Source organism: Rhinopithecus roxellana, chromosome 11, assembly GCF_007565055.1.
Source record: "Rhinopithecus roxellana isolate Shanxi Qingling chromosome 11, ASM756505v1, whole genome shotgun sequence".
In the NCBI taxonomy this organism is placed as follows: Eukaryota; Metazoa; Chordata; class Mammalia; order Primates; family Cercopithecidae; genus Rhinopithecus; species Rhinopithecus roxellana.
Window position 1 is genome coordinate 109262466 of NC_044559.1, and position 14566 is coordinate 109277031.

Here is a 14566-nt window from a genome sequence, read left to right on the forward strand (position 1 = left end):
AAGTTTAAGAAATCTCTTCTAGAGTTTCAATCCAGGAATTTTAATCGCAAGAGATTCCTAAGGATACCTGACCAACTTTGTTTTTTTTATTATTATTATTTTTTATTTTTTTGAGATGGAGTCTCCCATTCTAGCCCAGGCTGCAGGCTGGGTGCAGTGGCACAATATGGGCTCACCGCAAGCTTCGCCCCCCCGGGGTTCACAACATTCTCCCACCTCAACCTTCCAAGCGGCTGGGACTACAGGTGCCTGCCACCACGCCCGGCTCATCATTTTTGTATTTTTAGTAGAGGCGGGGTTTCACGGTGTTAGCCAGGATGGTGTCCATCTTCTGACCTCGTGATCCTCCTGCCTCGGCCTCCCAAAGTGCTGGGATTAGAGGCGTGAGCCACCGTGCCCGGCCCAACTTTGTTTTTTAAAGTAAGCACAAATGCATCATGAATCCACACGATCTTTTACAAGAATATTCTTTCTTATGGGTGAATTGGGAGCCAAGTGAGCAAACCTGGACAAATGCTGCCTTTTTTTCAGCAAACCTCATATATGAAAATCCTAGTTGATAAAGGACAAAGTGGGGAGATGCTGATATCACAAAAGCGTATTTCACTATACTGAAGACATTTTTGACATATTCCTTACTATGGTTAATTCTCAGCCCCAAATCCACGTTTTATTTAAAGATTGATTCAGTTTTTACAAAACTACCTCTCAGGACATTCATTACATCAAGTGCAAGAAAACTAAGAGATAATGTTTTAGCAAGTTAAAGTATTTAAGGACTCCTGCTGAGTATAAAGGACATTTATTCATTTCCTTCCCTCCCTCCCTCCCTGCCTTTCTCCCTGTCTTCTGAAATTTCCTCATAACATTTCCTTCCTTCCCTTCCTTCCTTCCCTTCCTTCCCTCCCTCCCTCCCTCCCTTCCTTCCTTCCTTCCCTCCCTCCCTTCCTTCCTTCCCTCCCTCCCTCTCTCCCACCCTCCCTCCGTTTTTTTCCCATACTACTGGCCTATTTAATTTTTATTGTGTATCGGTTTTACTTTATTGTACTTTTTTTTTTTTTTTACCAGTTTAGCATCAGCTCATTTTTCAAATGAGATCTTACATGAAATTGCAGTATTTATAATACAGAACTTCCATGTTCTCTAGAACATTGTTTGAAAACCACACTTCCAGCTCACTGCCAAGCCTCCAAAAGTCATCAAACTATACCTGCCAGCACTTGTCCTATTTTCTGAAACGCACAGAACAGGCAGCACTACAATATCTACAAATATAATAAGTTAGGGCCCTGTGCAGTCAGAGATCAGTTGCAGAGAACTGAACTGGTTCAGCCAGTTAAAAAAATGGATTTATTAAGTGGCTTGCAGAATCACTGGGCTGAATCTTCACAGTAAAAGTGGGTGACTATAGACCTGGTTTGGTAAAGCGGAAGCTTCCTTAAACTCTGGTCAGGTGTGATTCCAAAGCCATGCTGCCTTGATTGGAAGCTGCCAGCACTGATGCAGAGTTGGGTCTCACTTACACTTCAGAGCTAGAGAGATGGATGCCTGCCCCAGCAGTCTCAACCCGATCAAGCTGGTGGCCATGCCCTGGGACCTTGGCAAATGATGCTGGAAAAAACAAAAACAAAAACAAAAAAAACCCCAAGCCTTCACAACTGCCTTGCTTCTCACCTTCCAGACCCCTGCACATTGGACATTCCAGAAAGATTCTGCTTTCCATCCTCAGCGGTAGCAGCAGGTGCACTGGGAAGAGACTAGTATGGGTGATTCCAGCCAGACACCCTATCCACCCACTCCCAGCTACTCAGGCCAGGGAGCTGGTTCTGATGCCAGAGAGAATGCTCTGACAGTTTTGTTGTTGTTGTATTTTCTTTTCTTTTTTTAAATTATACTTTAAGTCCTAGGGCACATGTGCACAAGGTGCAGGTTTGTTACATATGTATACATGTGCCATGTTGGTGTGCTGCACCCATTAACTCGTCATTTACATTAGGTATATCTCCTAATGCTATCCCTATCCCATCTATCCCTACCCCATCCCCCCGCCCCACGACAGACCCCATTGGGTGACGTTCCCCACCCTGTGTCCAAGTGCTCTCACTGTTCAATTCCCACCTATGAGTGAGAACATGTGGTGTTTGGTTTTCTGTCCTTGCGATAGTTTGCTCAGAACGATGGTTTCCAGCTTCATCTATGTCCCTACAAAGGACATGAACTCATCCTTTTTTATGGCTGCATAGTATTCCACGGTATATATGTGCCACATTTTCTTAGTCCAGTCTATCATTGATGGACATTTGGGTTGGTTCCAAGTCTTTGGTATTGTGAATAGTGCTGCAATAAACATACGTGTGCATGTGTCTTTATAGCAGCACGATTTATACAAAAGCCAAAATTGACATATGGGATCTAGGTAAACTAAAGAGCTTCTGCACAGCAAAAGAAACTACCATCAGGGTGAACAGGCAACCTACAGAATGGGAAAAAATTTTTTACAATCTATCCATCTGACAAAGGGCTAATATCCAGAATCTACAAAGAACTCAAACAAATTTACAAGAAAAAATGAACCCCATCAAAAAGTGGGCAAAGGATATGAACAGACACTTCTCAAAAGAAGACATTTATGCAGCCAACAGTAATGCATCCCATTACTTTGGGTATATACCCAGTAATGGGATGGCTGGGTCAAATGGTATTTCTAGTTCTAGGTCCTTGAGGAATCTCCACACTGTCTTCCACAATGGTTGAACTAGTTTATACTCCCCCCAACAGTATAAAAGTGTTCCTATTTCACCGCATCCTCTCCAGCACCTGTTGTTTCCCAACTTTTTAATGATCACCATTCTAACTCGTGTGAGATGGTATCTCATTGTGGTTTTGATTTGCATTTCTCTGATGGCCAGTGATGATGAGCATTTTTTCATGTGTCTGTTGGCTGCATAAATGTCTTCTTTTGAGAAGTGTCTGTTCATATCCTTTGCCCACTTTTTGATGGGGTTCATTTTTTCTTGTAAATTTGTTTGAGTTCTTTGTAGATTCTGGATATTAGCCCTTTGTCAGATGGATAGATTGTAAAAAATTTTTTCCCATTCTGTAGGTTGCCTGTTCACCCTGATGGTAGTTTCTTTTGCTGTGCAGAAGCTCTTTAGTTTACCTAGATCCCATATGTCAATTTTGGCTTTTGTTGCCATTGCTTTTGGTGTTTTAGTCATGAAGTCCTTGCCCATGCCTATGTCCTGCATGGGACTAGGTTTTCTTCTAGGGTTTTTATGGTTTTAGGTCTAACATTTAAGTCTTTAATCCATCTTGAATTAATTTTTGTAAAAGGTATAAGGAAGGGATCCAGTTTCAGCTTTCTACATATGGTTAGCCAGTTTTCCTAGCACCACTTATTAAATAGGGAATCCTTTCCCCACTGCTTGTTTTTGTCAGGTTTGTCAAATATCAGATGGTTGTAGATGTGTGGTATTATTTCTGAGGGCTCTGTTCTGTTCCATTGGTCTACGTCTCTGTTTTGGTACCAGTACCATGCTGCTTTGGTTACTGTAGCCTTGTAGTATAGTTTGAAGTCAGGTAGCGTGATGCCTCCAGCTTTGTTCTTTTGGCTTAGGATTGTCTTGGCAATGTGGGCTCTTTTTTGGTTCCAAATGAACTTTAAAGTAGTTTTTTCCAATTGTGTGAAGAAGTCATTGGTAGCCTGATGGGGATGGCATTGAATCTATAAATTACCTCGGGCAGGATGGCCACTTTCACAATATTGATTCTTCGTATCCATGAAAATGGAATGTTGTTCCATTTATTTGTGTCCTCTTTTGTTTCGTTGAGCAGTCATTTATAGTTCTCCTTGAAGAGGTCCTTCACATCCTTTGTAAGTTGGATTCCTAGGTATTTTATTCTCTTTGAAGCAATTGTGAGTGAGAGTTCATTCATGGTTTGGCTCTCTGTTTGCCTGTTATTGGTGTATAGGAATGCTTGTGATTTTTGCACATTGATTTTGTATCCTGAGACTTTGCTGAAGTTGTTTATCAGCTTAAGGAAATTCAGGGCCAAGACGATGGGGTTTTCTAAATATACAATCGTGTCATCTGCAAACAGGGACAATTTGACTTCTTCTTTTCCTAATTGAATACCCTTTATTTCTTTCTCCTGCCTGACTGCTTTGGCCAGAACTTCCAACACTATGTTGAAGAGGAGTAGTGAGAGAGGGCATCCCTGTCTTGCGCCAGTTTTCAAAGGGAATGCTTCTGTTTTTTGCCCATTCAGTATGATACTGGCTGTGGGTTTGTCATAAATAGCTCTTATTATTTTGAGATATGTCCCATCAATGCCTCGTTTTTGAGAGTTTTTAGCATGAAGGGCTATTGCATTTTGTCAAAGGCCTTTTCTGCATCTATTGAGATAATCATGTGGTTTTTCTCTTTGGTTCTGTTTATGTGATGGATTACATTTATCGATTTGCATATGTTGAACTGGCCTTGCATCCCAGGGATGAAGCCAACTTGATTGTTGTGGATAAGCTTTTTGATGTGCTGCTGGATTCGGTTTGCCAGTATTTTATTGAGGATTTTTGCATCGATGTTCATCAGGGATATTGGTCTAAAATTCTCTTTTTTTGTTGTATCTCTGCCTGCTCTGACATTTTGTATGCTAGCAGCCTAAGAGCCTGACCATGAACTTATTGACCTGCTATGAAATTCTCTAGCAGTTTTTGTTTTTACAGTGTTACCTTTCAATCACTACAAGCTCTTAGAAAAACAAATTTAATAAATGCTTCACTTACTCCTTTTTTTTTTTTTTTTTTTGAGACAGAGTCTCTGTTACCCAGGCTGGAGTGCAGTGGCGCGATCTCGGCTCACTGCAAGCTCCACCTCCTGGGTTCATGCCATTCTGCTGCCTCAGCCTCCCAAGTAGCTGGGACTACAGGTGCCTGCCACCACACCTGGATAATTTTTTTGTATTTTTAGTGGAGACGGGGTTTCACTGCGTTAACCAGGATGGTCTCGATCTCCTGACCTTGTGATCCACCCGTCTCGGCCTCCCAAAGTGCTGGGATTATAGGCATGAGCCACCGCGCCTGGCCTCACTTACTCTACAGAGCAATAGTTCTTCTTATTTCTTTAAAATTCATTTATCTTTTGGGCCAGGTGCCATGGCCCATGCCTGTAATCCCAGCATTTTAGGAGGCCAATGTGGGAAGATCACTTGAGGCTAGGAGTTTGAGACCAGCAGAAAACACAGCGAGACCCCATTTCTAAAAAAAATTAAAAACAGAAAAATTAGCTGGGCATGGTGGTGTAGACCTGTAGTCCCAGCTACTCAGAAGGATGAGGTGGGAGGATTGCTTGAGTCAAGGAGTTCAAGGCTGCAGTGAGCTATGTTTGTGGCACTGTACTCCAGCCTGGGCAACAGAGCAAGACCCTGTCTCTAAAATAAATAAATAAATAAATCTTTGAATATTCAAGAAATAACTGTTCACATTCAGACAGTCTCACATTAGTCTTACAGTTGTTTCCTCCTTTGTTTTCATCTTTAGAGATAGACAATTCCTCAATTCCTTTGCCCTGATTTCCTACTCAGCCTTGCATGTACATAGGATGGAAGATTCTGGCAATTATGAGACTTCTTTTCCTTAAATCCCCATAGAGAATGATAAGCCTCCAAGTTAATCATGTTGGAATAAAATAACAGCCACATAGATATTCAATAATTCACCCCGCCGGGGGACTTCCCCTCTAACCAGTCTAAAATCCTCCTATGCCATTTAAGATCATTTTTGATTTTTCAGTCTGAGTGTTTCAGAGGCAGTTTGTTATGGAAATGGGAACACCTCTGGCTGCTGGGCTGGTCAGTGAGGTCTCTTTTCTAAAGTCATGCATTCAGAATATGGTCAACAAAGGAATCTGTCTGCATCAAGAAGTTGCTGCTGTTGTTCCTGTTTTCACATGAGTTTTATTTTCAAATTCCTGAGGGCTCACAGAAGAGTGGGAACATCTTGTGGCTACCCTTTCCCCGAAGGCCGACTACGCAGCGGCCAGACACCAGCCCCCGCCCATGGTCACATTCCAGACAGGCATTTCTAAGACAGCACCATGATTAAAAGGAAACTACTCCATCATTAAGACTCCAGACCTAATATCAGCAGGACCATTTTTCATGGAAATTATTTCTGCAACCAAATTCTATTGGAAGGCGGTTTTCACTTTACTTTTTAGTCTTCCTTTCTCCTGGTCTTCTCTGTTCTCACTGAAGAGAGAGTAAAGGAGAAGTGGCATAAATTCCATTGAAAAGAATTTCAGCTGGGCTCTGGATGAGAGGAAAGGGCAGGGTACCAACCGCTCTGTGGAAGTAGAGATTTAGACACGATAGGTTGTTGGAACCTGGCGATGGGATGAGTCAGTGCTGCTGAACCCATCAATTTCTTTCTTTACCTTTCTTCTTTGTAAATTCCTAGGCTCTCAGCCTCAGAAAGGACTTGTGTGTTGCTGTCACTTGGCTCTGTCTGAATGGTAAAATGCTTCTCCCAAATGAGAAGTAGACACCTTGCATCCCAGGACAGCACCCAAGAGAGACCATTACACAGACACCAGTGATGTATATGACGGGTCCAAAACATGGCCAGTGTTCCCCATTCTCTCTCTTGCATGTCTTTTAACAGCATCTGCGAAATGCACCATGCTCAGCCTTCCTGCATTTCTCCCAGCCCCCAAATACACTGAAGCAATAGAAATGAGAAATTATTCAAGTGGAGAAACTAAGAGGCAGGCAGGTTTATCTCCAGGCACAGGCAGACTGAAGTGAGGGAAGGTTTCCTCCCCTCTCAGGAGCCGAGTGGTGTGAGGATTTCATCTTGTCCTGGCTCCACCCTCAAGGTGCCTTTCTGTGCTGCCTAAGCTGGGGAAGGACTCCACTGACAAACTGTGGCACCATGCGCCAGAGTATAGGCCAGGAGCTGGGCTTTCCTCACTCTCCTTCCTCCAGGCCCTGTGTTGGGGACTGGCAGTAACGGTATCTGATGCGCCTGGGGTGACATGAGGGGCCAGCACTGGGGTGAGGTCAGCAAGGCACATACTTCCAGTGCAAAATTTAAGGATCTCCCAAAAGCTCAGTTACCACGATAAATAATGTCTTTGTGCAATATTTTTAAAAAGCAAAATTAATGCAATAACCCATGACAAGACAAAACAAAACTAAATAGCGGCTTCCCAGGTAATCCAGCAATCATGTTCCTTGGTATCTACCTAGAGGAACTGCAATGTATGTTCACACAAATACCTGCACGTGAATGTTTATAGAGCATTATTTATAATTGCCGAGACTTGGAAGTAACTACAATATTCTTTGGAAGGTGAATAGACAAATAAACTGTAGTATATCCAGACTATAGAATATTATTCAGGCTGGGCATGGTAGCTCACACCTGTAATCCCAGCACTTTGGGAGGTAGAGATGGGCAGACTGCTTGAGCCCAGGAGTTCGAGACCAGCCTGGGTAATAAGATGAAACCCTATATGTACAAAAACTTAGCCAGGCATGGTGGCACATGTCTGTAGTCCCAGCTATTCAGGAAACTGAGGTGGGAGACTCATCTATGCCTCAAGTTGAGGCTGCAGTGAGTTGTGATTGCACCACTGCACTCCAGCCTGGGTGATAGAATGAGACCCTGTCTCAAAACACAGCTTAACACAACACAACAAAACATAAAAACAGATTATTCACATGTGAAAAAGAAATGAGCTATCCAACCATAAAAATATATGGAGAAAACATAAATGCATATTATTAAGTGGAAGAAGCCAATCTGAAAAGGCTACATGCCATGGGATTCCAACTACCAGACATTCTGTAAAAGGCAAAACTATGGAGACAATGAAAAGATGAGCGGTTGGCGAGTGGTTAGCCAGGAGGAAGGGATGAATAGGCAGAGCACAGAGGACTTTTAGGGCAAGTGAAACCACTCTGTGTAATACCATAATGATGGATACACGTCATGACCTTTGTTCAAATCCACAGAATGCACAACACCAAGAGTGAATCCCAATGTAAACCATGGACTCTGGGTGATATCAATGTGTTTATCTCATTTCATTGACCGTAACAAACGTACCACTTTAGTAGGGGATGCTGATCAAGGTGGGGGCTGTGCATGCATGGAGGCCAAGGGTGTATGGTAACTGTCTGTATTTTCTGCTCGATCTTGTTACAAACCTAAAAAATTGCTCTCAAAAAAATAAAATGATAAAAAAATTCCATGATGAACAAACCATCAACATTTTAAACAAAGGCAAGATTAACAGGGCTTCATGGGAGAACTTAAAACTCTGTGGATTGAGATAAAGTGACAATGTACAGATTCCAAAAGACACCCAGGGCTTCCAGATGGCATCAACAGTGGGTTTCCCGGGGGTTACAGTTCAAAGAATCCAGTCTGCATATCTGAGGCCCCTTAGAGTTGCAGCTGTGCTTCTGGGCCACCCAGGTGCTGGGAGACACCCCTGCTCATGGCCGGGGCTCTCTGGAGAGCACGGTTTATCCCAGGAACCTGTGGGTCTGTGTGTTAAATAAGGCCAGGAGGCGGGGAGTTTCCCAAAGACTAAGCTCAGCAAGGCCTCTGGGAGGGAGACTGCATTTGCACTTGCTGTGACTCACATTTTCCTTTCTATTTCCCGTCCAGGTTCAACTGGATTACCCCATAAGGGCCAGGTGCGGCTTGGGGGACATTCCCCAATCGGCCACAAAGAGGCGGTCAAGGGCCACATCAACCCAGCTGGCCCAGTGCCAGCCTCATTTTCTGGAACCAGAGCTTCCCTTCGCTTTGGCAAGAAACTGCTCATTTCTCTCCTCTCCTCTTACTGTGTTCCTTTGTTTCTATCCAGGAGCAGTGAACAATGACAAGCCAAAAAGTCCCTCACAGGGAGGGCAGAATAAACAGGTCAGATGCATTTTTCAGCCTGCTGTGACAGCACACCAGCACTCTACAGCAAAGGATGCTGAGTAAAATGGAGCAATTTGCGGAAGCGTGGCCACCCCTGTGTGAAAACACACACCACCCTCAGCCATTCTTTGGGCAAGCCGGCCTTAGCTCCTGCAGTCTCTCTGCCCCAAGGCTTGGTTCCTGAACCCAGCAAGTCTCAACCTGCACTGCCAACCGTTCTTGGCTGCAGAGGAAATTCCTTCCTTGAAGAAAAAAGATCCATTATCCAACAGAGTCAAAGTTCCCCAGGTATGGGGGAAGGCGGAGAGGCATTTATTCTTATCTTCATTTTGGTTTGCAAAGCCGAGGTTATCTTTACAGAGACCTGAGCTTCACTCATTTCCTTCAAGCACAAAGCAGAAATCCCATTCCTTGCCTGGCTCCTAAGTGTGAGTGGAGTTAAGAAAGCACAAGTTTCAGGCCAGGCGCGCTGGCTTATGCCTATAATCCCAGCATTTTGTGAGGTCGAGGTGGGAGGATTGAGTCCAGGAGTTCCAGACCAGCCTGGGCAACATAGTGAGACCCTGTCTCTATAAAAAATAAAAAATTAGCCAGGTGTCTGGGTGTGTGCCTGTTGTCCCATCTACTCAGAAGGCTGAGATGGGAGGATCCCTTGAACCTGGGAAGTCGAGGCTGTAGTGAGTCATGATCATGCCACTGCACTCTAGCCTGGGTGACAGAGCAAAACTCTGTCTCAAGAAAAAAAAAAAAAGAAACCACAAATTTCTTGAATCCAGAAAGAAAACCCCAGCCTGGTGACGGTGTGGAAGCCTGTGTCATCTTGACACTGTCTTGGCCCATGATGCTCCTTGGGTGTGTCCCTTCCGTGTGTGTCCTCGTCCCTTCGTTTGTAAGATGATGTTAATGGGAACTGGAGCCCTGCACTTCCCACTGCTGCCATTTAATTAACTGTGTGAGCTCAAACAAGCAAACACACCCATCAACAAAAAGCACATTTTCTGTGGTCTTCTCTCATTTACACAATGAGAACCTTAGATTACTAAGGTCAAGTACACAAAATTTAATGTTAAATATTAACATTGATAATACAAATAATAACAGAGTTGTGGGTGTGGTTTTTTTTTTTTGTTGTTGGAGTCTTGCTCTGTCGCCCAGGCTGGAGTGCAGTGGCACGATCTTGGCTTACTGCAAGCTCCGTCTCCTGGGTTCATGCCATTCTCTGGTCTCAGCCTACTGAGTGGCTGGGACTACAGGCACCAGTTACCACGCCTGGCTAATTTTTTGTATTTTTAGTGGAGATGAGGTTTCACCGTGTTAGCCAGGATGGTCTCGATCTCCTGACCTCATGATCCGCCCACCTTGGCCTCCCAAAGTGCTGGGATTACAGGCGTGAGCCACCACGCCTGGTCAGGTTTCTTTTAGGACAGCTAGGACAATGTCTGAATCCAGTCTGCTTGGGTCATTATCTGAAGCTAAGGAAACAAAATCAGGACACCTTCTCTCATATCTATCTTCTTCTTTCTTCTCCCAGCAAGGCATTTGCTCAGTTTTACATGGCGGAGTTCAGCTGTCTTTTTCATGAGCCAGACTCTGAAGGCTTTTGCATGTTGACCCTTTTCCTGTCCCCTCTTAGCCCCAAGCCCATCTGTTTGCAAACACAGGTACCCAAATCAGAACCTTAACATGGCAGTGAAGCATAAGAAACATCTGCCCAGTTGACAGAGAGGTCTAAATCCTCACGACTTGTCCATTTTGTTAAAGGGCCAAAAAAAAAAAAAAAAAAAGAAAAGAAATTTAAAAAGCCAAGCAAGATAGAAAGTGAACTTCCAATACAAAAAAGGAAATATGTGGTAAAAGCATACAAAGAATCCTTCTACCTTTCAGAAAACCTGTGTACTACACACACCACGCCTCTCTATCCTTTCACGTGGTAGTGGGAACAGCCTCGTGTTCAAGGTTCTTATGAATAGTCATGGAGATGCTGGCCACGTTGTCCCTTTTTGTCCTGGAGCCACTCATCTCCTCCACTGAATTACCAGACAGGTGCAGCAGGGCTGGTGGAAACCCACAGCACTGGGTACAAATGCCAACTGTCCTGGCTTCTGGGACTGGAGAAGAGGTTTGCAAGGTGACAAGAGGATCATTCTGTGGCCAGTTCCTCACAATTTACTGTAGACCAGTGGTCCCCAATTTTTTTGGCACCAAGGACTGGTTTCGTGAAAGACAATTTTCCACGAATGGTTTCGGGATGAAACTGTTCCATCTCGGATCATCAGGTATTAGATTCTCATAAGGAACATCCAACCTAGATCCCTCACTCGTGCAGTTCACAATAGGGTTCAGCTCCTATGAGAAGCTGATGCCACAGGTGATCTGACAGGAGGCGGAGCTCAGGCAGTAACGCTCGCTCATCCTCTGCTCACCTCTTGCTGTGTGGTCCAGTTCCTAACGGGCCACAGACTGGCACTGGTCCATGGCCTGGGGACTGGGGACTCCTGCTGTATAGTAGCAGGAACATAGGTAAAATACTACTAGCCCCCTGGCTTGAATTACTAATCCCAACCACTTCTGAATGTGCCTAGCCTCAAAGCCAGCTTACACTTGACCTGATTACTCAGCAGGCAAATCCTCAATGCTTGATATGAAACCAATGAAGTTTCCCAGTACTAGAGTATTTGCAAATCAATATCAAATGAATGTTGAATGAAAGGGTATAGGTTCAGAAGTATAACAAGACACGCATTCAGTAAGAAAGGGGCATCAGAAACTGCCTTCTAAAGCTTACCCAGAGATCTTTCTTTCGTCTGGTTGGTTGACCTCACCACGGGAAGGCTTGCGCGAGTCCGGCTGCCTCTGGAAAAAGGGGTTGGAGCATCCCCCTCAGACATGGCTTCCAAAGAATCAGCGGACGTCTCTGATAAATGCTCGACCGGGTCACCCAGACTGGGTGGTTGAGGACTGTGAGACAGTTTGGGGCTCCTTGTCTGCAAGACATTTTAAAGAAAGTGGGAAAATAGACTATTATTAATCATGTCGAAAATATGTCCAATGCCATCTCTATTAATCTGGAAAAATAATATGGCAAGGGGGAAAAGTCCATCAGAAGGGTTAGATAGAGAAAACTAAAGACCTAGTGGGTCAAAGTATCAGTTGTGAAAATTGCCAGAAAATAACATTGCCCTTAAGTGTTCCATTGTATTGATTGATTGATTACCAGAGTGCAGTGGCACGATCTCGACTCACTACAACCTCTGCCTCTTGGGTTCAAGCAATTCTCATGCCTCAGCCTCCTGAATAGCTGGGACTACAGGTGCTCTCCAACATGCCTGGCTAATTTTTGTATTTTTAGCAGAGATGGGGTTTCACCATGTTGGCCAGGCTTTGAGTACTTTGAGTACTCTTGAACTCCTGACCTCATGTGATCCACCTGCCTTGGCCTCCCAAAGTGCTAGGATGACAGGCGTGACCTGCCACACCTAGTCTCCATTAAGATTTTTATTGTTTGACTTACGTGGTCCATTTTGAACAGGGGGTTTAGGAGAAGTCACATTATAGGAAAACCATAGCAAACAATTCCTTTTGTCAGACAAATTCTAACAGTGCTTTCACAACAGAGGGGACTGTATACTTTTCTATGCACCCAAGATGGATGAGGTACTCATACCAGAGTAAATTGTACACAACTGGCCCTTAAGAGTCTCATACCAAGACTGTTTCCACAATCAGTAAACTCACATTGCGAGGGAGATATCTATTCGATTCGATTCGATTCGATTCGATTCGATTTTTCTGAGATGGAGTTTCACTCTTGTTGCCCAGGCTAGAGTGCAATGGCGCCATTTTGGCTCACTGCAACCTCCGCCTCCTGGGTTCAAGCAATTCTCCTGCCTCAATCTCCCGAGTATTACAGGCGTGTGCCACCATGTTCAGCTAATTTTTGTATTTTTAGTAGAGATGGGGTTTTGCCACATTGGCCAGGCTGGTCTCGAACTCTTGACCTCAGGTGATCCACCTGCCTCAGCTTCCCAAAGTGCTGGGATTCCAAGGTGCGAGCCACCATGCCCGGCCTTATTAATGATTTTTGAACAAGGTACGCTGACCATTCTTTAGCCAGTCCTGCCTTGAGGTTTGGGCTACAGATTTCTTTCATGGATGCCCAAGGTGTGCCCGATACTCTGGCAGTACCCTTTGAGAATCGGATAAGCAGCTTCTTGCTAAAAGTACAAGAAGACCCTTCTCAACAGCATCAATTGCATTATCCAGAAAATCACACCTTCCTATACGCCTCTCAGGACCTTCCCATTGAGGAAAGCAGGGATAAGGTCAGTACCTTCCACCCTGTGTTTCTTAAGGGATGAGGCTTCAAGGAGATGACTGGGTGTTCCACAGGAAACTCAGCTCAGATTACATGCCAATATCATGACCAGAAGGAACATGCATTACCAGTCAGATTGTCTCCTTTGGTTAATTTTTCTGTGCAAATCCCCAAAGTGGTGTATTCCTAGTTTTACAAAGTCCACTTCTGTTATGGGGATCTGGCTTTGACATACATTACAAGTATTTGACCAGGAAAATTATCCCTAAATCACTGCCCAGTTCACCAAGGTTTAGACAAATTCATGTGGTCCTCAGTGAAGTAGCTTCCTCTTTACTGTGCTCAGCAGAATATCAAGGTATGATGTCCTCATCCCTAATATTTTTTTTTTTTAAAAGAAGATAGACTCAGTTTAGCAAAATAGCCAAGAAATAATATTACTTTAAGCAACATGGCTACATTTATAACCTCTGCTGTATGGTCATCTTTGTAGCTCACGGCAGAAACGACATATTTGATGAGTTGTCATTTTCCATTGCAGAAGGTAATAATCCTTGAAGAAAATCAAAATCAAATGTTTCTTGTTCAGGGTCATCGTAGTGGTAGGTAAGTAGAAAAATCAAAGATGTAGGGCTATATATTTTCCCCCCTCGCTTCCTATACATAACTATTTAGCTCCAAATGTAAACTCCTCTTTTCGTTGTTGTTCTTATTCACGTTCTCACTGAAAATGATCACTACATATTAGCAGTCTCCTCACACACAGTACCCTCCCCTATGATGCCAGCTTGCTGCTGAGACATCAGTTAGTTCAGAGAAAAGACAATGGAAATTGCTGACACTTGTGCCAAATACCCTGTGATCTGATATGTTGGGGGGGAAAAAAAAGTCAAAACAGCATTTTGGAACAGTGCTAGGCACCATGGGTAAAAGTGCACCAGAGATAAAAGTTCTTGAGCTCGTCAAGCATATAAAGTCTATATGGGGGCAAAAGATAATGTATATGCAATAGATGGACAAGAAGAATGAAAAGGTGCATCACCCTGAGTGCAGAAGGAGCTTGGGGCAGTAACTGTTGAATTTAAAGGGGCATCGGGAGAGGAGAAGAGGGAGGTGCAAGGGTTGCTCTGAACTGAGCAATAAAGCGCAGGGCCACCCACTCCAGCCTGGTCTTTCCTGATTGGACTAAACAGTAGTCACCTGATCTTAGTTGGACCAATCAAATTCTCACCCCTGGAAATGTCTTTCCTGATTGGGTCAAGAAGTAGCCACCTGAACTTAGCTGGTCCAATTAAATTCTCTCCCCTGTAAAT

At 44.0% G+C, this 14566-nt stretch overlaps 1 protein-coding gene across 12 annotated transcripts in view; it reads right to left on the minus strand.

Moving 5' to 3' along the window:
- Positions 1 to 14566, minus strand: part of KIAA1217 (KIAA1217 ortholog) — a 349155-nt gene that overhangs the window by 157309 nt on the left and 177280 nt on the right. For all 12 annotated transcript variants that reach the window (XM_030940985.1, XM_030940974.1, XM_030940972.1 and 9 more), the window contains exon 3: positions 11724 to 11922. In XM_030940985.1, the coding sequence (XP_030796845.1) occupies positions 11724 to 11922 (199 nt within the window). The remainder of the gene's footprint in view (positions 1 to 11723; positions 11923 to 14566) is intronic.